General features: G+C 44.7%; 1 protein-coding gene across 1 annotated transcript; it reads right to left on the bottom strand.

Annotated features, from left to right (window-relative positions):
* Positions 1-201: 201 nt before the first annotated feature.
* On the bottom strand, positions 202-2,449 carry LOC145821914 (uncharacterized). Its single transcript, XM_082918486.1, has 4 exons — positions 2,413-2,449; positions 1,018-1,094; positions 832-930; positions 202-524 (listed from the first exon to the last, which is right to left on the bottom strand). Exons 1-4 carry the CDS (start codon positions 2,447-2,449, stop codon positions 219-221), a joined length of 519 nt encoding a protein of 172 aa, XP_082774612.1. The 3' UTR covers positions 202-218.
* Positions 2,450-23,299: the final 20,850 nt, after the last annotated feature.

Here is a 23,299-nt window from a genome sequence, read left to right as displayed (position 1 = left end):
TTACATTGAAGTGTAACATGATGCGATGCAATACATGAGATATGTAAATGTAACACTTTTTAAGCAAAAAATTTTGTTCATTTCGTAATCTTTTTCAAGTACAAAGTTTCGAGGAAAACAAAAATCTGCCTGCGGCAGTACAAAGCATCCTAACTACTAACAAAAGCAAAAGTACAAGAAAGAAGAAAACAAAAATCCGTGTCCAGTGACTCCAAGGGCTAACAGTCTGTCCTAGTCCTCTTCCTGGACGAAGGTCCAGGAGCATCAGCAGCATCGTCGTCAGAGCCCGAGCTAGTGCCGCCTCCGGTCTCCTCCTCCGATGACTCCGACTCTGCCTCTGCCTCCGCCTCCGACTCGTCATTCTCATCATCGTCGTCATCAGGAACGGGAGCCCGCGAACTACTCCCGGCATGAGTGCGCCCCGCCTTGGAGCAGGGGAATACTCTGCCCTCCTCATCTCTCCCTCGGGCGGGGACGGAAGGTCCAGCCGGAGCACCTTCTACCCCGGGAATCTGGAAGGGAGGCTGAAAAAGTACACAAAAGGCAAATGCATCAGTATGCTGTGAACAGTTTATCAGTTCAGAATGCAGTGTATGACTACAGTATGTGAATGCCGTGAGCAGTTTATCAGTGCAGAGTACCGTGCAGAATGCAGTGTATGAGTACAGTGTGTGAATGCCGTGAGCAGTTTATTAGTGCAGAGTACAGTGCAGAATGCAGTGAATGCAGTGTATCAGATGCTGTGAGATCAGTGCATCAGGTGTTGTGTCGTGCATCAGATTACGTGAATCAGCTTGTGAGTGATTTGAGGCCGTGATCAGAAAAACGTACCGGAATGCTGTAGAGGGCCAGGAGATCAAAGGTCCGCTGTAGCATCCCCATCATGGAGGCATTCATCTCCAATGACTGCCGGGTGTACTCAGAAGAAGCCTGCAAAAATATCAGATGCATCAATATTCTGTGGAATATCAAATAAATTGAAATGAAATGACTGTACAAAAATGCAGTAATGCATACCGGAGGCAAGTCGGGGACACCGACAAACTCGTGATCAGCCGGCGGAGGGTGAAGGGGATCTGATAGGTCGCCTCGCCCTGCCCTCGGAAAGTCAGTGAAGTAGGCAGAACAGGCCAACCGGTCCCCCGTCCCCCCTAAACTCCGCCCCTGCCACGGACTCGGGCCCTCCTCGAAGCTCCAGCTCCAGCTCCCGCTCCTGTCCTCGCTGCTGGCGCCACGGGTCTAACTCCCTCAGCTCGAAAGCCGCCGCTCAGAGGCTGCATAAGATACGTTTGCACGTACTCTCGGTAGTCGCCGATGCCTCTGAAGCGGGTCGCCTCCCAGCCAATGGTATAATCGGCCATCTGCTCAGTGGTGAGCCTCTCGGTCTCCCTCATATCCTCGGGAAGGTGAACCGGGACTATCTGCTCTGGTAACCCTAGGGTCTGGCGTAAGAAATGCTCACCCAGGTACCAAGCCCGACAGACCGGGCCCTCCAACAAGATCCAGAAACGCGAGGTCTCATCGGCACCGGCAAACCGATCCCGCGTCACGGCTGGCAAAGGAGCCCAAGGCTGCCAGGTGATCTGAAAATGCAATACAGTTTGTTATCTACTGTTATTGAAATATGCAGTGGAAAGGCGAAGCTTAAATGAACTGCAAGTAAAACATACCTCCGCAGGGGTGATGGTGTCGAAGAAGTGGCAGAAGAAGCCGAAAGTCTCTCGCGGCCTCCGGGTGCATCTCCCGTCAAAGTGGCGCGAAAAAGGAACGACCAGAGGAGTCTCCGTGACTGGCACAGGTGCGAGCCTAGGAAAGTAGGCGTAAACCCACAACTGCAGAGAAAACATCAATATGATTATCAGATAAAGCAGAATATAGAGTAAAAGCAGAAATAGCAGAGCCACGTGTTGTGCAGTGTATTGTGCAGAGTGTGCAGCAGTGTACAGTCAGTGTAAAGCAGAGTGTATATGTGTGCCGTGTGTACAGTATACAACAAGTATAAAGCAGACTACAGTGTGTGCAGTGTACAGAATACAGAAAATATAGAACAGAAGTGAAAAGCGGAGAAGAAACGTACCTCCCAAGCCCGCCAGTAGCCTCCGAACAACTGTCCGCTGCCGTGGGAAGCTGAGCTCATATATCCGTAGGGAGTGGCCAGAGCGGCGCCACCCCAGTCGTAATGCAAGATGCCTCGGACGTCCACCAGTGCGCTGAGCAGGCAGAGAGGCACGGTGTTCGCCCGGTCGGTGAAAATAGTCGTCCCAAACAAGAACATGAGGAAGCCGCGTACGTACCTCTCCACGGCCTCCGGAGTCATCGGGGCTGCATCAACAAGGGTGGGCTGAACCCGGAACTGTACCTCGAACCAGGAATATCAGACGTAGCCTGGACAAGCGAGGGGTGGCACCTCACCAAGTAGATAGATCTGAGCGGCGGTCCACTCGTCCATGTCAGTATCAAAGGGGATCGGATCACCCCCTACCCCGATGCCTGTGAGCATCGAGAAATCATAAGGGGTCATCGTCATGTCCCCTGCCACGGAAAAATGGAATGAATCGGTGGTGTCCCACCACCTCTCCACCAGAGCGGCGAGAAGAGGTCTGTATGTAGTGAGCCTGGAGAGTCCTCTGCAGAATGCGCCAAAACCCGCCTGGTCCACGATGCGACGGACCGTATCGGGAAGCTCGGCGTACCAGTCCCGGGCACCGGTGTTCCCATACCCACGGATGGTATGGGAATCCCCCTGTAAACCGAAAACAACAATTGCAAGGCAATATTCAAAATGCAGTTCTAAGAAGCACATAGATATAGCATGCGTGCAAGTTTGACAGATTTAAACAAATACCGGGTGCCGGTGTGCTTACAGTGAACTACAACGTGTGATGCGTCAGCGTGTTCGGGTGGTTCAGAACAGATGTAGAATGCGTGCAAGTTTAACAGATTCAAGCAAATACCGGGTGCCGGTGTGCTTACAGTGAACTACAATGTGTGATGTGTCAGCGTGTTCGGGTGGTTCAGTACAGTATAGCATGTGTGCGTGTTTCCAGACTCAAGCAAATATTGGGTGCCAGTGTGTATGCAGTGAAATACAGTGTGCGCCATGTGTTTGGGTGATTCAGGGCCAGTGCAGTGTGTGTGCAGGTGTCAATCTCAAGCAGATATCAGTTGTACGTATGTTTACAATCAACTATAGTATACGGGGTATCTGAGCTAAAGCAGTTAAAGAGAACAACTAGCTACGACAGTTTTGTATCTTACATTGCAGAAAGGAAAGCAGAGAAAAGAAAGTTACCTCGGAAGCGTCGAAGGACAGGTGGGAGGTAGGCTCACGCAGTAGTAGCTCGGGTCGCACGTACCTCTCGAAACTCCGAAACTGGCGAAGTCCGTCAGGGGGCAGAACATGAATCGCCGGCCGGTAGGTCGCCGGGTCGAACGGGCGCTCGCTCAAAGGTAGGAGCTCGACCCCGGGATCCATCTCGTGATCCGGGGGAGTCCTGCCCTGTGGAATGTCATCCGCCATATCAAGAATAATGAGAAAATAGCCGGAAGAAGGAAAACCGGGCTAGAATATGGAAAGTCAACCGAAAAGTCAACTCCCGAGAAGGCCGAAAATGACCGAAAAGGCCGGGAGGTGAAAAGGGCACGGAAATCAAGAGGAAAGCGAGGGGAACAAACCCCAAAAAGGTGGGAACGGCAAAAGAGGCACCGAAACAAAGATTTGTTCGGTTGAAAATGTCCGAAACGCGAAGAAAATCGCGAATCCGACGAAGAAACAGGCGTAGAACGCGAAGAAACGGAGAAAAGAGGAAAGAAAAACACTCTAGAGAGAGAAAGTGTGGATTTTCGGCGGAGAAGGAAGTGAAAAATAGGGTTTAGAAACCCTATTTTAAAACACACATGGTGAAATGTCGAATTTGCCCCGACTCAGGAACTTTTTGCCGGTCGGCAACATTTTGTGCCGGCTGGCAGAATATTGTCCCGATGAGATTATTTTTCAACCGATGGACAGCCAGTGGCTTCCCTTTCCGGCCGGTGGTGTTCCTACAACCTTGTTTAGGCCATATGAGTAGTTTTTGGTCTTCATAGCTCAAGAAAGTGCAAGAAAGTGTATCTCCGACGCTCAACCGGCCTCCGTTTTGACCTCGGACTGCGTCTTCTGTGCGTAGCACTCCAACTCATACAATGTTGTATCCTTTCGTATCCTTTTTGCCTTGTTCAAGATCCAAAAGTTACCCCGTGTGCATTGCACACGCTCATCGCACTATTTCGGTGCATTACGTCGCGCTATCATGCGCCTCGCAGTTGCATTGTTATGCACATACTACATGCATTGTAACACGCACCCCTTGCATTGTCATGCACATCTCTCATACATTGTCATTGCATTTTTTTTACAAGCACTGTCACGTATTTCAATACATACGTCGCCTCGCGCATCGTTCGCGTTGTCGTGCATTCCCTTACCATGCATTGTCATGCATTCCGAAAACATGTGCATTGTTACGCATTTAAGTTCATTTGTATCATTTTGCATCTTATGAGGCATGCGTGTCTCATTTGTATCTTTTGCATAGATATTGCACTCTTCCATACTTGCATAGAAAATGCACCTCATTTGCATAGAACATGCATTTAATCGCACTGTCTCGTGCATTTCAAAATCAATCGCGCTGTTTAGCGCATCGCACTGTTTTGTGCATTGCAAATCAATCGCGCTGTTTAGCACATCGCACTGTTTTGTGCATTGCATTTCAAAATCAATCGCGCTGTTTAGCGCATCGCACTGTTTTGTGCATTGCATTTCAATCACGCTGTTTAGCGCATCGCACTGTTTTGTGCATTTTAATCGCAATGTTTAGCGCATCGCACTGTTTTGTGCATTGCATTTCAAATCAATCGCATTGTTTTGTGCATTTCAAATCACTCGCGCTGTTTTGCGCATCACACTGTTTTGTGCATTGCATTTCAATCGCGCTGTTTAGCGCATCGCACTGTTTTGTGCATTGCATTTCGATCGCGCTGTTTAGCGCATCGCACTGTTTTGTGCATTTAAAACCATCACACTATTTTGTGCATTTCAAATCACTCGCGCTGTTTAGCGCATCGCACTGTTTTGTGCATTGCATTTCAATCGCGCTGTTTAGTGCATCGCACTGTTTTGTCCACTTCAAATCACTCGCGCTTTCTTGCGCATCGCACTGTTTTGTGCACCTTACTTGCATTTTGCATGCATCCTCTCGCGCTATCTTGCGCACCTCACTTGTACTTGTTAGTACATTGCATTGTTTTGAATACGAACCGGCTTCGCGTAGCGTATAAGTCCAATTGTCAAAGTCTTCTTTCATATCGTTTTGCGTCTTATGAGGCATGCGTGTCTTATTTGTATCATTTTGCATCTTATGAGGCATGTGTGTCTCATTTTTATTATTTTGCAACTTATAAGGCATGCGTGTCTCATTTGTATCATTTTGCATCTTATGAGGCATGCGTGTCTCATTTGTATCATTTTGCATCTTATGAGGCATGCGTGTCTCATTTTTATTATTTTGCATCTTATGAGGCATGCGTGTCTCATTTGTGCCATTTTGCATCTTATGAGGCATGCGTGTCTCATTTGTATCATTTTGCATCTTATGAGGCATGCGTGTCTCATTTGTATCATTTTGCATCCTATGAGGCATGCGTGTCTCATTTGTATTATTTTGCATCTTATGAGGCATGCGTGTCTCATTTGTATTATTTTGCATTCCTATGAGGCATGCGTGTCTCATTTGTATTATTTTGCATCTTATGAGGCATGCGTGTCACACTTGCATCATGCCTCATTTGCATTGGCACATGTGCCTCATCTTCATTGGCACGTGTGCCTCATCTTCATTGGCACGTGTGCCTCATCCTCATTTGCATAGGCACGTGTGCCTCATTCTCATTGGCACGTGTGCCTCATCCTCATTTGCATAGGCACGTGTGCCTCATTCTCATTGGCATGTGTGCCTCATTTTCATTGGCACATGTGCCTCATTTTCATCGGCCTGTGTGCCTCACTTTCATCGGCATGCGTGTCTCATTTCCATTGGCATGTGTGCCCCATCTTCATCGGCATGCATGTCTCATTTCCATTGGCAGGTGTGCCCCACTTCTTCATCGGCATGTGTGCCTCATTTCCATTGGCATGCGTGTCACATTTTCGTTGGCATGTGTGTCGTCATTTGCATTAGCATGCGTGCCTCATTTGCATTGTCTTACATTCCTTGCGACCTGCGTTGTCTTGCTTTCATTTGCATTGTCATGCATGTTGCTAACGACATTGTACCTGTTAAGTTTGTTTTCTTTTCAGGCACGATATTGTATGTACGGTTCATTTGAGGCTGGAGCGACCAGACAAACCGCACAGGTATTCCGACGGTCTAGGAGACCCTAAATCCTCTGAAGGTGCAAGTCCTTCGGTTTTTGTCGTGCCCGAACGACTTTCGATAAGTTGCATTGTCGTGCATCTTACAGCCGCGTGTTATCGCGCATTCTATGCATTTCATGCATCATTTGCATTCAAAAAAAAACAAAAACAAAACAAAATATATAATTGTATTGTTATGTGTCATTAAAACGTAGTGCATACTGCATTTTAGTTCGCATGCATTCATCGCATCACCTTCCATTTATGGCTTGTGCCTTTCCATGATTGAGCTTGGTCTGGTATGTGCCCATACTTTTCGTGTCGAAGCATAGTTCAGTGGACCGTTCTATGTTAGCCACGGCTTGTATGCGTACATGCCTTTCCTAGGCAAGATTTGGTTTGGTCCGCAGGCCATATCCATTGTATCGATTTCCATTGCATTTCAGATTGCATGCATTCATCGCATCACCTTCCATTTATGGCTTGCGCCTTTCCATGATTGAGCTTGGTCTGGTATGTGCCCATACTTCTCGTGTCGAAGCATAGTTCAGTGGACCGTTCTATGTTAGCCGCGGCTTGTACGTGTACATGCCTTTCCTAGGCAAGATTTGGTTTGGCCCAAATGCCATTTCCATTGCATTGTAGCTTTATGGCTTGCGCCTTTCCATGATGAGCTTGGTCTGGTATGTGCCCATACTTCTCGTGTTGAAGCATAGTTCAGTGGACCGTTCTATGTTAGACATGGCTTGTATGCGTACATGCCTTGCCTAGGCAAGATTTGGTTTGGCCCGCGTGCCATATCTATTGCCACCTCCCCAGCATATCCATATATATATATTGCATTTTAGTGTAATTTTTGCATCCGGCATTAGGATCATTGTCCTTTCTCCAGCGGGTCGTTTCCCCACTTATGTCAATCCCCCCCCCAATACTTGTTCTTGTGTCTGTCTACGATGCTCATAGTTCAGTAGACCGTTCTATGGTAGACAGACTTATTACCTCCATCAATCTATTTGACATAGGTGTGGTTTCGAACCACTCGTGATTGGATCGTAATTCAATTGCTTTGCATATAGTTTGCATTGTTTCAATTGCATTGCATTTTCATTTGCATTATTTATACATTATTTTGTATATATTGCATATCATTTTGCATTCTTTTTTGCATTGTCTTGCATTTTGCCCCTGCCTTCGGGCGCATATCTTGTTTGTCTTGCATGTTTGTCTAAGTCTTCGGCCTTGTCAAAAATGGGTCGTCTCTGGGCTTTGACATTCACTCCCGTCATTGTTATGACTTTCGAGTTCTGTCAAAGAGGGGCAACTGTAGACACCCCATTTTTGACCGTCCTCAAGACTTGGACGTCACCGTTTGAACACTCGGTGATTATCCATGTTTGTGTTCGTTTGGAGTTCCCGGGGGTCTCGGCTACGCACCTTGCCTCAGGATCTCCGAACTTGACTGTTTAGTGTCTGGTTTTGCACCAAATACTTGTGTTTTGCCTTGGAGGGGCAGGGAATGCCTTGTGAGGCATCCCCACACACCACCGGCAGTGGCTAGAGGTCACCGGCTGGTTTTTGCTGCCATCGGCACTTTTTGTTGCCGGTCGGCACTATTTGTTGCCGGTCGGCACTCCTTTTTGCCAAAATGGCATTTTTGGCCGGCCGACTACTATGCATCTGCTTTTGCAGATATTTTATCACAGCTGTCTTGCTTTTGGCTCCCCTCCATATATGGAGGGATCTCTCTCTTGGGAAGCTTGTCTTGTAAGCTTTACAAGACAAAAGGCTCTATAAGAGAAAGCCTTCTCTCTTGGCTTTAGGGAGAGAGACTTGAGAGACTTAAGATATTTTTAGACAGTCATTTTTAGGGTTTTGAGTTCTACGGTTAGAAACCATACACTTTCTATCTCTATATCTCCCTCTTGTGTGTGTTAAATTGTGTTTGTGCCTTACTATTGCACACAAACACATAGTGTTTTACCTTCACTTAGCTACTGAGGTTCTAAGAGGTTGGTTTTGAAGTTTTAGAGCTGTTTTCAACCTAGAAGGAGCTGTTGGAGCACCATTGTTGAAGGGATCTTCAAGGGTAACAATTCTGCCTCTTTATTCCCCAATCTTGCATTGCTTTTCTACCTGTCTTAAAATCGTTTTTGAGCTTGGTGTATAATAGAAAAAAGTTCTGTTTTTAGGCCCTCTAAATTGTTTGTTTAGAGTGTTTTGTGGTTTGGAGGTGTTTAACCCCTCTTAGGCCTTGAAAGGCCCCATTTTGTGCTATTTTGAGTGAGTTTCGAGACTTGGGTGTTTGGGCCTCTTCACCACTGTAATCTTGAGGGATTTCAGTGGCGGAGATGGTGCCTTGAAGTCTCCAAAAGGGGAGGGCCACCCCCTCTCCTTGTTGTCCTTGAAAGGGACCCTTTTTGATCTCTTGAGAGAGCATCATGTTAAAGTGTGTATTGATCATATCTTGGCTGTTTTCCATGCTTATTATGCCGTAATATAACCTTATTGTGTGTTGGTTTTGGTACACCATGCATGCTTAGCATACCTACCATGTAATGCCTTGTTGTTGCCTTAATACCCCTTAGGTTGTTAGCCTTTACTCGAGCATATTTTAGGTCTCGTTTTGTGAAGCTTGTGTGCTTATTTTGCCATGCTAGAGGTCTGTCCATAGTTTTTTGGGTCGGCCATGGCACGCATTATAGGCCCCCTTTGCATTTTGGCTTGTTGGCCTCAAGTGTGTGAGTTTGTAGCATGCACTATTTGCTTTATTCTAATGATTTGGCATCATTTTTAGCATAATTTCAGACCTTATAGCATGCTTGTATGTTTGCTTTGGACACCTCTTTGAAGCTTTGGAAGCTTGACTTGCATGCCCCATGTTTTGGCCTTGTGTATGCCTTTGAATTTGAGCCACTTAGATGCCATCTAGGGGGTCCCCTTTGCGTGGTCTAGGTCTGCCTTGAACCTATTTTAAGTCCTCTTAGCCTTGTTAGGCTTGGTTGGCTTGGTCATGGTTCAAGCCCCTTTGACTTGCTTCAAGCACTTGGGCCATTTGTTGCATGTTTAGCTTGACTTGTTACTTGGTTTGGCACCATGTTTCAACATGATTTTCAATGCTCACCTTGCATGCCATATGTCCATGATTACCTTCTTTCAAATGTGTTTGAGAGTTGTCTCATTTGTGCCTAAGTGTTGGCTCCTTTAACATGTGCATGTGTGTATGTGTCTAGTCCTTTATTTTAGTCACTTTGGCCACTGTTTTAGGCCTATTTAGAGTTGCCTAAATCATGTATAAGTCCGCCTTTCCATCAATTTGCATTGCCTCATGTTTGCTTGCATAAGTGTCTTGCCATGCCATGTTGCATCCTTAGCTCGCATGCCTAGGTTACATTGCATCTTGCATGCATGCCTTATTCCTTGACTTGGTGATAGGAATTGGGCCTTAGTTTGTTTGTTTGGTTTGCATTTCATTTGACATGAAAGTTGCACACTTGGTTCTTTGGGCCGTCGTGCATGGAAATGCGTGATTGGCGGTCCGAGAATCAAGACACGTGCTTTTTGAGTCACAAACATGATAGGGGGTATGATTGGTGCATACATTGTTTGAATTGTATTGCCATGCAAGTTCTGTCCTCTGGTGCTGTGACTTGTAGGTTCTGCAGGCACTCTTTGCCGACCGGCAGTGTACATTGCCGACCGACAGTAAATCATCAGCCGATGGATTCATTTTGTGCCGGTGATCACAGGCCACTGCCGGTGGGCATTCTACTCAGCCGGTGGTGATTCCCAGTATCCAGAGAGACATCCTTGAGACTTTGGCAGTCTCCAGAGGAGTAGAGCAGGGAAAACAGAGGCAGACTATGCATGGCCGTGCACTTCCGAACGGGACCCGAGCACGCGATGCATCTGGCTCTCCTCCCGAGGCGGTTTACTATTTTTCCTAGCTTAGTTAATTTATTAATTAATTAGGCAATTTGTAATATTTAATTAGCTTGCGTAGTTAATTAATTTGTATCATTTATTTGGTCCCTCCGCGCGAGGGCAAATCTGTAATAAGTGTGGGTGAGTGTGTGAATGTCTTCCAACCCCCATTTCTTCCTTCCCTTTTATTTACCTGCTTATGATGGTAGACTAGGGCATATTTAAAATTAGCATACCTTATGCTATGCATGCGTGCATCCATACATTTGTTTTGCATGCACCGGGCTTGGTACATCATTCTAACTGCATTTGTATTTCAATCCCAAATTGAATACGTGCATCAATTGACTGCATTTCACATGCCATGCTTAGGTTAGCCGAGCCTACTCTAATTGCATTTTGCATGCGTTGCATTAGCCACTCTTACATGAACTGGGATCATGCATGTTTGCTAACTAGTTTATTGTTTTGGCACAGAGTGCTATGTAAGTATTTTCCTTCTTTAGCATGCTGCATGCGTGCGAGTGTTGCCATGACAGTATGCCTACCATGCGGCTAAATGCTTACTTGATATAATTGTTTGGATGCCTGTGGGTGAAGGTTGGATTGTTTGAGTTGGAAAAACTCGTTGAAATCCGTATTTTAGCCTACTTGCGAGTAGCAAATTCCAAAGCGCCTTTCAAAACAAATGGATATGCAATGCTTATTTCCAAATTAGAGAATCTAGTCTATACTTATTTGCTGTGCGCATAACATAGTAATTCTAGGCTAACAAATGGAATAAGAACACATAACGTTTTCAAAATCGGATATCATGGTTAGTAGAGGCCGGTCTTCGGACCGGGCGAAAGGGGGTGCTCATAGCTGACCTTCCCCGATCGTACCCTAGCTCCCGAGCCGAGACAACTCCGGTGATGACGGACACGTGGCCTTTGGCACCGAGTCAGGGTTTCCTAAATTCCCCCATTTTAAAATATTTAGGTGGCGACTCTGTATCTGGCAAAGCAGTCCATGTTTGGCACTTCTTTCCTAAAATCTGTTTTCTCAAAACGATTTTCCAGATTTGGACTCTTTGGTTCAAGATTAAGAACCGTGACACAAAATCGAGTCCGAACTGTAGTAGCGGGGTCCCTCGCGGGCGCGTGCTACAATAAGGCTAGTCCGAAAGATGATTTTTCGCTGCCACATATTGATGAGTTGGTAGACTTCACCGTAGGCCATGCATTGCTCTCGTTCATGGATGGATTTTCTAGGTATAACCAGATTCTAATGGCACCCGGGGATAGGGAGAAGACAACTTTCACTACTCTGTGGGCACCTATTGCTACCAAGTTATGCTGTTTGGGTTGAAGAATGCTGTGGTAACTTATCAAAGGGCTACGACTACCATTCTGCACGAAATGATCCACAAAGTGGTTGAGGTATATGTGGATGACATGATTGTCAAGTCTAAAGCGAGAAGGCCACTACACCGCATTGGAGAAATTCTTTGAACAAATCAGAGAGTCTAGATTGAGGTTGAACCTCCAAAAATGCACCTTCGGCATAACAATAGGAAAAATGCTGGGATTCTTGATTACACAAAGAGGAATTGAGGTAGATCCTTCCAAAATCAAGGCCATCTTAGAAATGCCACCACCAAGGACTGAAAAGGAGATGCGCGGTTTTCTGGGCAAGGTGCAATTCATAAGACGATTTATCTCAAAATTAACCTTGACTTGTGAACCACTGTTTATTCTGTTGAAGAAAGGAAAGAAGTTCCAATGGGATGATCGATGTCAATTTTCCTTCGAACAGGTCAAGCAGTACCTTCAGAATCCACCTGCATTGTCGCCACTAGAGCCGGGGAAACCACTGATCTTGTATTTGTCAGTAACAGATTCGACCATGGGGTGCACGCTAGCACAAGAATCAAAAGCTAAGGTGGAGAAGGCCATCTACTATCTAAGTAAGAAGATGTTGGATTATGAGACCCGCTACACTCCCCTCGAGAAAGCTTGTTTAGCTTTGGTTTGGGCAACGAGGAAGTTGAGACACTACCTGTTAGCTCATTCCGTAATTTTGGTTTCGAGATTAGATCTCATCAAATATCTCTTTGAGAAACCAGCACTTACAGGTAAGCTAGCTCGTTGGTTGCTTCTTCTCTCTGAGTTTGACCTCAAGTATGTCACGCATAAATCAGTCAAGGAGAGAGCCATAGCAGAATTTCTGGCAGACCACCCGATAGAGGGAGATGAAGTAGTGGAGTATCTATTTCCAGATGAAGACATCCTGCAAATAGAAGAGGAAACATGGACAATGTACTTTGACGGAGCATCAAGTCAATATGGTTATGGGATAGGTGTATTGCTCATAGCACCCGATGATTCACATACACCTCTAGCCTTCAAACTCCGGTTTAAAGTGTTCAACAATGAAGCAGAATACGAGGCGTGTATTGCTAGCTTGGAAGCTACCCTGGTACTAGGGGCAATAAGGTTGGACGTCATCAGAGACTCGAGCTTGGTTATTTCTCAAGCTAACTGAGATTGGCAGGTTAAAGAAGAGAAAATGAAGGTTTATCACTAGGCCCTGGATGTGCTAATTCTGAGGATTGAAAAATTGACGTTTACGCATCTGCTAAGAGAGAACAATCGATTTGTTGATGTGTTGGCAACTCTATCTTCCATGGTGCACATCATATTTGGAGTAAGGATGCGTCCGATCATTATTGAACAGAGGTATACGCTTGCTTATGAGACCATTGTCGCGATAGATGAGGTTCAAGACACGAACCCCTAGTATTACGACATTTGGAACTTTCTGGAAAAGGAGATGTATCCACCAGGGGCAAATGCCAAGGATAAACGAGGAATATGGTGTACGACGATCGAATTTATCATTTGATAGAGGAATCAAAGTTCCTGATAGAGGCCATCCATGGAGGAGAGTGCGGAACGCACATGAACGGAATGATGTTAGCCCGAAAAATTCTCAGGCAAGGGTATTACTGGTCTACTATGGAGGAAAACCGTATTGGTTTTGTTCGGCGATGCCACAAATGCCAAATTCATGCTAATCGCATGAATATCTCGCCGTCAAAACTGTACAACATGACTTCGTCCTGGCCATTTTTCATCTGGGGGATAGACGTTATTGGCGCAGTTACGCCAAAGGGGTCAAACAGGCATGAGTTCATTTTGGTAACGACGAGTTCATTTTGGTAGCGATCGACTACTTCACTAAATGGGTGGAGGCCCAATCCTATGCCGTGCTAAAGGCGTCGCTTGTGGCCAAGTTCATCAAGAGCAACATCATCTGTCGGTATGGGGTTCTGAATGAGATCATATCAGATAACAACTAACATTTCAAGAAAGAGGTGATAAATTTGCTCAAAAGTATAACATGGTTTTTCATAAGTCATCAACTTACCGGCCACAGACTAATGGAGCTATTGAGGCTGCGAACAAGAACATCAAGAAAATTTTGCAGAAGATGGTAGAGACTTACAGGGACTGGCCAGAGAAACTACCATTTGCACTTTGGGCCTATAGAACATCGATTCGGACATCTACAGGGGCAACTCCCTACTCTCTTGTTTATGGCATGAAAGTTGTTCTACCAATTGAAATTGAAGTACCATCACTACGGGTTATGGCTGAGTGTTAGATAGCAGAGGCCGACTGGCAACAGAGTAGATTTGAGGAGTTAATGATGTTTGATGAGAGAAGGCTGAAGGCATTGTATCATGTCCAGGGCTACCAACGTAGAATTGCTAAGTCTTTTAACAAGAAGGTTAAGTCTAGGAATCTCAAGGAAGGAGATCTGGTGCTAAAAGACAACCGAGCTCCCATCCATGACCCAAGGGGCAAGTTTAGACCCAATTGGACTAGTCCTTATATCATCAAGTCTATCTGGTCAGGAGGAGTGTAGCTCGACTTTTTCGTGCCCCCTTTCGGAAGCTCGGAATAAGCCCTACAGTTCGGACTTCCACGGTTCTAAATCTAATCTCACAAGTGCAATGCCAAATTGATAAACACCAAAGAGTCTAAATCCGTCAAATCATTTGAAAAATTGATTTTGAATCAAAAATACCAAAATTGGACTACTTTGCCAGATATAGAGTCGCCACCTAAATGTTTTTTTTTTTGGGGGAAAATTTAGGAAACCCATGACTCGTGCCAAAGGCTACGTGCCCGTCATCACCAAAGTTGCCTTGACTCGGAAACTTAGGTACGAGAGGGGAAGGTCATGAATTGAGCACCCCTGCTCGCTCGATCAAAGATTGGCCTCTACTAATCATGATATGATTTTTATAAACATTATGAGCTCTTGTTCTGGTTATTAAGCTAACATTACTATGTAATGCGCACAAGCAAGTATAGACTAGTTTTCTCAAATTGGAACAATTCAATTTCATGTTCGCTTTGTGAAAAAGGGTTTGAATTGCCACCTCAAGTGGGCTTAAAGTTTACGGATTTGCCACCAAACAAAGTGGGCTTAAAACTTACATTCATTGAATCGTTCCAATTCAAACAACAAGCCTTCAACCATAGGCGTTCAAGCAGTTTATCAAGTAAACATTTAGTCTCATGGTAAGCATGCTAGTCATGGCAACATTCACATTCATGCAAGTATGCTAAAGCAATAAAAGCTCACCTAGTACTCCAAGCTAAGAAAATATGAATTAGAAAAATATGCATGATCCCTAGCTGTACAAAATGACTAATGCAACACATGCAAATAATGCAATTTAATAGGCTCGGCTACTAATATGGCATATGATTCAATTAAATAACATGTATAAACAAGTATTCAAAGAATTATTGAAATGACAATGCAGTTTGAATGATGCGTCGAGCCTCGGTGCTTACAAAACAAGATTCATGTATGCAAGCATAAGGTATGTTAATTGAAACATGTCCCTAATCTAACCATCATAAATGATAAAATAAAAGAGAGAAAGGCATGGGGTTGGAAGATATACACGTTATTACATTTTGCTCTCACGAAGAAGAGTCCAAATGCATAAAGCCAAACTAACTAGCAAGTAATTAGAGCTAAGCTAATTAAGCTAAGATAATTAAGCTAACCATAACAAAACTTGAGGAAATAAATAGCTAAACTAATTAACTAATTGTTACAACACTTGAATGAACTAACTAGTAAGCTAACTAATTAAAAAATTACAACACAAATGCAAAAATGCAAGTAATTAAAGCATTTAACTATTCTGCCACTGCTTTGCCTTGGGAAATGGAAGATTTGCATGCGCACAGTCGGATATCCCTCGAAAAGATCTCCGTTTTGCTCTCGAAAGCCTCTGTTTGCACAGTTGCACACTTCTAGAACCATTTTACTCCACCTTACCAACATTCTGCAGAGGTTTGCATTAGTGGCCAGCTAGCCACTGGTAGAGATTGTCGGCCAAATACCGGCCATGGATGGTGGCCTACCAGCCAGTGATGCACTGGTTCAACTTGCTGCAACAGGGAACAAACAGAGCAAAAATAGGGTATTCCCATAGATTGTTTGCACAACTCACCCCTCCTTTTCATGAACAAATCCAAGGAGTTGTGAACTTAAGCCACAAACTACCAACTCAAGCAATTTCATTGCATGATGGCTTGTGATTGAAGAGGTGCAAGCACAATAAATGCAAAACAAGACCCTCAAGAACCATCACCCTATCATACATGATCAAGGGCAATGGAGGCCTAGGCAACTTGACACATTTCATCACTTTGAGTATGAAATGTCCCAATTTTCCTTGTGTTCGATTAACGTTCGATTGAACACATAACACACAAGTTATTATCTTGCTCAATTTTAGTTCCAAGTTGTTAGTTACTCATTTTAACTTACCAACCATTCCTTAATCCAGTTAAGTCCAAAAGGTGAGTTAAAGTCCTCTATTAGCAAGAAGGCTCAAAACACAAGTTGCTTTGGATATGAAAGAAGTCTCATACCGTTGGTAATGAACCCTCAAAAGAGGATTAAACCATTAAATATGAAACCTCAATTTCACACTTAGGCATACAAATGACTTGAAACTACTTTCAAAGAAAAATCAAAAGCCAAGAAAGGAGGGAGGTTGCAGAGGTGATTAGTGCTGAAATTAAGTGCAAAACAACACCAAAACATGAAATCAACTCAAACAAGAGGTGCCTAATGGCCTAAAACACAAAGCTTGTGAGGACCTTTACACTACAACCATGCAAAACAAGGCCCAACTAACCCAAACAGCCCAAAATAGAGCTAAAGCAGTCTAAAACAAAGGCAAAAACATGCTGGAATATAGCTACAAAAAGCTAAAAAATCATGCTAACATATAGAACTAACTAGGTTAGCAAACAAGACACAAGGAGGGGAGGCTAACCCCTCAATTTTGGACTTCAAAACATGTTTTTTTCCTCACTGAAAATACTTTGAAATTCAGTGGTTAAAGGCCCAGAAAAGATGGTTTGAGGGTGGGAAACAGAGGTGAAAAAGCCTTAAAAGCAAGGAATAAAGAAGGATGAGATACCCCCCCAACCTTAAATGGCCTAAAACACCAAATTCAGTCCACAAAAACAGAGGTTTTTACAGCCAAAAAACAGTCCAAAAATAGTTTGAAAATATTGGAAAACAAGTGTACTAAAGCAAAGTAAAGAGGCAAATGTTATACCTTTTGAAGTGAAGCACAACTTTAGGCACCAATACAACTCAAAACCACCTTCGAGAGCTCTAACAAGACCTTAAGGGACCTCAACTCGAAGGTGATCAATTTTGGTTAAGGATGTGTATGCAAAAGAGTGATGTAACTAGGCAAGTGTGCACAAAATTGCAAGAGAGAGTGAGAGAAATGTAGAGAGAGAGAGAGAGAGATTTTTTGTTCCAAAATTTCTAACCTCAAAACATGAGAGAGGGGGGGTCCCTATATATAGAAAACATGAAATCTATACAAGGAGATCTAGCCCTCCATGTGTGGATAGATGTAAGCATCTGTGCAAACCACTGGCATAAATTATCTACAGAAAACACTGGTGGCTAGCCAGCCATTAGTGACGGCCAGCCATTAGTGATGGCCATCAATGGCTGGCAAACAAGAAATGATGGCCGGCAGGTCACCAGAGATTGCAGGCTGGAAAGACCAAGGCATGGTATAAAATGAAACAAAATGGATGCATGGTTTAAAAGACTCAAAGTTGTAGCGTTCCGCTGTGGATTTCGAGCACTCAGTGAGCAAACAGACTCGTCATCAGACGTACCTGCGAGAACATCCAAGTCTTGAAAGGCCGTAAAAAATGGGGTGTCTACAGTTGACACTTTTTGACAGAACTCAGAGTCATGAAATGACATGAGTGAATGTCAAAGCCCAGAGACAACCCATTTTGACAAGGCCGTAAGACTTGGACAAACAATCAAAACTGAAATAAATGGTTGTGCCCACAAACTGTCTACGTATCTCTTTGTAAGGAATCAAACCAACATAGTTCTGGGGAAAAATGCAAATGACATGCAAGATGCAAGAACATAACTTATGATCGCAATGAGGCTGTACAATGAAACATTTAAATGCAAATGCTATGCAAAGAAATGCCACAGTTAAACAAACTGAAACATGGTACAACAATTCCAATCATGAAAGGAAGACCACGCACTACGCGGGAGAAACACAAACCCAAACTACATTTCATGCAGAAAGGATGTAATAAAATTATGCAAGCTTAACTACGCGTCGCGTAGGAAAGACGAAGGGTGACATAACCATCGGACGCACCCGAGGTGTCAATCGAGATCCTAACGCATTGCACGCGGAAGGACAAAAAGGGTGGTGTGAACACCGGGCACACCCAAATGATTTTAACCGAAGGGGGTGGCGTGAACACTGGGACGCACCCGAATGTTTTTTAACTGAAGAAGGTGGTGTGAACACCGGGACGCACCCGAATTTTTTTAACCAAAGGGGGTGGTGTGGTGTGAACACCAAGATGCATCCGAATGTTTTTAACTGAAGGAGGGGGTGTGAACACCGAGACGCACCTGAATGCTTTTAAGCAAAGGGGCTGGTGTGGTGTGAACACCGGGATGCACCCGAATGTTTTTAACTTAAAAGGGTGGAGTGAACACCGGGACGCACCCGAAGGTTTTTAACCGAAGGAGGTGGTGTGAACACCGGGACGCACCCGAATGTTTTTAACTGAAGGGGGTGTGAACATCAGGATGCACCCAAATGTTTTTAACCGAAGGGGGTTGGTGTGAACATTAGGACGCACTCGAATGTTTTTAACCGAAGGAGGTGGTGTGAACACTGAGATGCACCCGAATGTTTTTAACCGAAACAAGCAATCCTAACGCGTCTCATACGAGAGGAGAAAGGGATAAACGGATGCGATTCAAAGGGGACGAAAGATTTTACCTAGAACTCCTCTGAATGAACCGTACATACAATATCAAGCATTTCCAAGAAAGAAACCGTATATACAAAATCGTGCATTTCCTCGAATGAATTGTACATACAATATCGTGCATGTGTAGGCAAAAGACTTAACAAGTACGATACAGTAAGAATGAATGTTCTATGCATGACAAACAATCGAGATACAATGTTAATGGCATGTTCTATGCGAGAAACAAAAGCATAAGCATATTCTATGCATAATTCATAACAGGAGCATATTCTATGTGTAAAAACGGATGTAGATTCCATGCATGATTCAAGAGCGAATTCAAGACACGCAAGCGATTCCTGTGAGATGTACATCTTACAACAACATATGTGAAATGCATATTCTATGCCACAAAGTGACGTGCATGTTCCATGCAACAACGAATAAGAAATGCATGTTCTATGCAAGATACCAAAGCATGATTTGATGAAAACAAGCTCAATAGCAGCTTCCCATTCACCTCTCGGAAGAATTAGAATGTGTTTAAAGGATACGCTTCGTTCATGTTGACAAGTGATGAACATCGCGCACCGAAAACACAGGTTTGAGCTCCAATAGAGATATTTTGAACTCAACTATGAACAATCCCTTTAATTCTTGGAAACCAAGGACACAAAACAGCATCAAGAACCCAAGGAAAGCTGCCGGCCATGAGAGAGGGCCGCTGGCCAAGTGCCGGCCACCAATGATCCTTGCCGGCTATCGATGGCAGATCGAGGGCAAACTTGACTTTTCGGTTTGGGTCTTTAAGTATGAGCCACTAGGGCTAATTTCCTCACATCCTCTTGTCCGAAAACATCCTTCTTCTCTCTCTAAACACTCCTTCTCTCTAGATTTGCTCTTTCTTCGTGTTTTTCAACACCCCACATGAAGTTGATTCACTAAAATCCCTTTATTTCCTTCACTTTGAACTGATTGAAATTTGATTTTGGGTGCTTCCTTCCTCACTTCCACCATTCTAAGCCTATTCCCCTTGAGTTTTTCTCATGTTTTGTGCACTTTTCCCGGGTTTGCCTTTTTCTCCATTTTCTCTCTCCTAGGGTTTGACTTTTTCCAAGTTTACCCTTTTTCTTTATTCTTCTTCGCTTTTCACCCATCTCTCACCTATTTTCAGATGGTGGACGAAATTCCTCACGAGGGGGCTCCTTCGGAGGTTCCCCCAGTTGTTCCACTTGTGCTAGAGGTAGAGGAGCCGATAGCTAACCTTGAGGTCGACTTAGAGGTGGAGTTCGAGCCCGAGGCCGAGCTAGTGTCGCTACCACTGAGGGTATGGCATTTTGATTCTAGTGAGATATCACCCGTAGACACACATATTTCCTACCTCTGGAGGCATCAGACGCTTCACTGAGTTCGCTCGCGGTGCACTGGAGGACCTTTTGCTGAGGGAGCTGGATTCTCACTTGTCGGCCATTGCTGTTGAGGTATGACCTCTATTTTCATGTATTTTACCTTTCATTACTTACAATTCATGCACTACCTTGTATCGGATTCACCTGACTACATTTCATACATTGCCTTATATCTAACCATGCGCTGCCTTATATTTGATTGCATTTCATGCACTGCCTTTATCTGATTACATTTCATGCACTGTCTTTATCTGATTGCATTTGTCTTCTGCCACAGGGCGAGTCTCACGTCGTCAGAGGCTACGGTGCCACGACCGCTCGAGACTGGTATGACGAGCTCCCTGCTGGAGTTTGTGACATCATCGACGAAGTGGGCTTCAGCCTCTTCTGCTCTAGCTTGACCTAGGTCACCGCGACCCGTCCCCTTCTAGGAGCACTGGTGGAGAGGTGTTGGGATACCACCAACTCCTTCCACTCTGTCACCGCAGGGGAGATGACGATGACTCTTTACGACTTTGCCATGATCACCGGCTTAGACATAGGGGTGATCCGATCCCTATCGATACAGATATGGAGGAGTAGGAGGCAGCCTAGTTCGAGCTATTGGGGGCATACGCACCCATATACTGGACGGGGATCGTCAGATATATATGTGGTTCACCAAGCGATTCAGAGGAACTGAGCCCGACACGATAGAGGAGACCGAATAGTACGCTATGGGCTTCCTAATGTTCGTCTTCGTTACCACCTTGTTTTTGAACAGGTGCAATACCGTAGGCCTGTATTTGCTTAGTGCCTTGGTGACCCTTCATCGGGTTTGTTTCTACGACTGCGGTAGAGATGGCCTCGCCACGCTGTATGGATATATGAGCTCTACCTTCCGTTGGCGGGGAGACTTGATTGAAGGCTACTGGCGAGCCTGGGAAGTACACATCTCAGTTCTCTCTTTGCACTTGATATTTTCTTTACAGTTTCTGTTTCACGTCTATTTCAATACATGCTTTCTGCTTTGCATTTTTGTATATGTTCAAACACTGTTCATACACTGTACTTTCTGTTTTGCATTTTCTGTATCTGTTCAGACACTGCTCATGCATTGTGCTTTCTGTTTTGCACTTTCTGCATCTGCTCAATACTATACTGATCACATACCACTGCATTTTCCCTACAACTATGGGAATACGCATACTTTCTGACTCTTGCCCCGGGGCTTGGGGAGGAGATTCTGTTGACAATCCCCTATTCACTGACATACGACGGTCAGCTTCACCCTAGGACCCGTGAGACTTTCATATTCTTTAAGCAGTACTTCGACACAGCAGTGGCCTATGAGGTAATCCAAAACACGGTCATTTTTTCTTTGAAACTGTTCATATAACAACTGACAGCAACTAAATAATATGTATAACTCATGTTTGCAGATCACGTGGCAGCCATGGGCCTTGATGCCAGGGAGGTCCAGGACGAGTTTGCCAGTGCCTAGGCCATCTCCTGCTACCGCATTCTACTTGAGGGCCCGGTCTGTCGGGCTTGGTTCTTGGGTGAGTGCTTTGTGCGCTAGATTATGGGCTTGCCTGACCCGATCGTCCCAATGGTTCCACCAGAGTTCATGCGGTCTACAGAGAGCCTATCTGTTGAGGATGTCATCCAGTTCATGGTGGGCCTTGACGCTGACTTCTTCCAGGCGGAGGACAACTATGTAGCTTTCATCTAGACACACTTGATGCCGCCCCTGACTGGTATTCGTGGAGTTGAGGAGGCGAGAGCTTTTGCCATGAAAGCGAGGCACAGAGTGACCCGGGCGAGCAGAGCCCGTGGCAAAGGGGTTTCCTGAGCGAGGCAGAGGGCTGATTGGCCAGAGCTTCCCACCACATTGACTTGCTGGCGACACACCGGGGATGCCTACCAGGTCTTGATTGACCCTGCAGTGGCTGGTCATGAGTTTGTCAGGGTTCGAGGCCCGACTCCGATATGAACCACACTTTAACACTTGCACTCCGTATTTCATTTCAGTTATATTCATTTGCAAATACTGATCATTCAAACTGCATTTACAGACATCGATTGAGTATACAGGAGGCACCCTCGAGCTGATAGCCTCGCTGATGGAGATGGTACAGAGGAGAGCCTGTACAGTGTTTAGGTAGTTTCTTTAGTTTTATATTACAGACATCAAATTTCCACTGACGCACTAACACTGATATTTCAACTGAAAACTTCCCAAAACTGTACTAACACAATGCATTGATAGACCGCACCTGACACACCGCGCTTGCATACTGTATTCACACACTATATCTGACTTCTGCATATACTCATTCTGCATACCATGCTTACATCTGATACACATGCTATAATTGATACATAGCAACTATCTTTTTTCAGGTTCCACCCATACCGATGGCACCAGCGGCAGCTGCAACGCACGCACTAGTAGTACCTCCTCCAGCAGCAGGGTCTTGAGAGAGACAGGTTCCGGCACGCGGCCGAGGCAGAGCTAGGGGCACCCGAGCTGAGAGCGGCCCTTTGGTGCCCATTCTGAGTGATGATGATGCTGAGACAAACGACTCTAAGGAGGCAGCGAGTCAGCATTCAGAGTCATTTGAGAGTGGAGGTGACAATGTCGGCTTAGGTTCCGAGAGTGGGGGTGATGTCGAAGCGAGCTTTAAGGTGGAGAGCGATGATGACATCGGCTTGGGTTCCGGTCCAAGTTCAGACAGCGGCGCTGACGGAGACAGTGCCCCAGAGTCCTCTCCTCCGAGGAAGAGAACGAAGAGGACTTCTCGAGCTTGAGGTGACCAGTGCTGATTTTTTTGTTTTTGCTTAGTTTCTTTTGGTTGGTAGCATTAGCATATGTATAGCTTTTGACAGGTTTTATTTGCTTTAAAAACTTGTACTATACTTTTGTAAAAATAACCATGATCGGAATGAAAACCAGTTTTTCTTTGAAAAAGTGTTGTATTTTGCATCATGAGTACCGTATTGCATGAAAATGAGATTGAATTTGATACTGCAAACTGAACACTCGTATTGGCACAACGTTCTTAATTGGGCAATGAACCGACCAACAATTGAAATGAAAAGCAATACACAACTCGATAAACAACATAACAATAACTTGATAAACAAAATGACAACAACTTGATAAACAAAGCAACATACACCTCGATAAACAAAACAGCGCAACAATAAATGAAAAAAAATAAAAATAAATAACAAGACTG

Source organism: Camellia sinensis, chromosome 3 (assembly GCF_055761805.1).
Source record: "Camellia sinensis isolate YWXY chromosome 3, ASM5576180v1, whole genome shotgun sequence".
In the NCBI taxonomy this organism is placed as follows: domain Eukaryota; kingdom Viridiplantae; phylum Streptophyta; class Magnoliopsida; order Ericales; family Theaceae; genus Camellia; species Camellia sinensis.
This window is presented reverse-complemented; position numbering and strand designations above follow the sequence as displayed.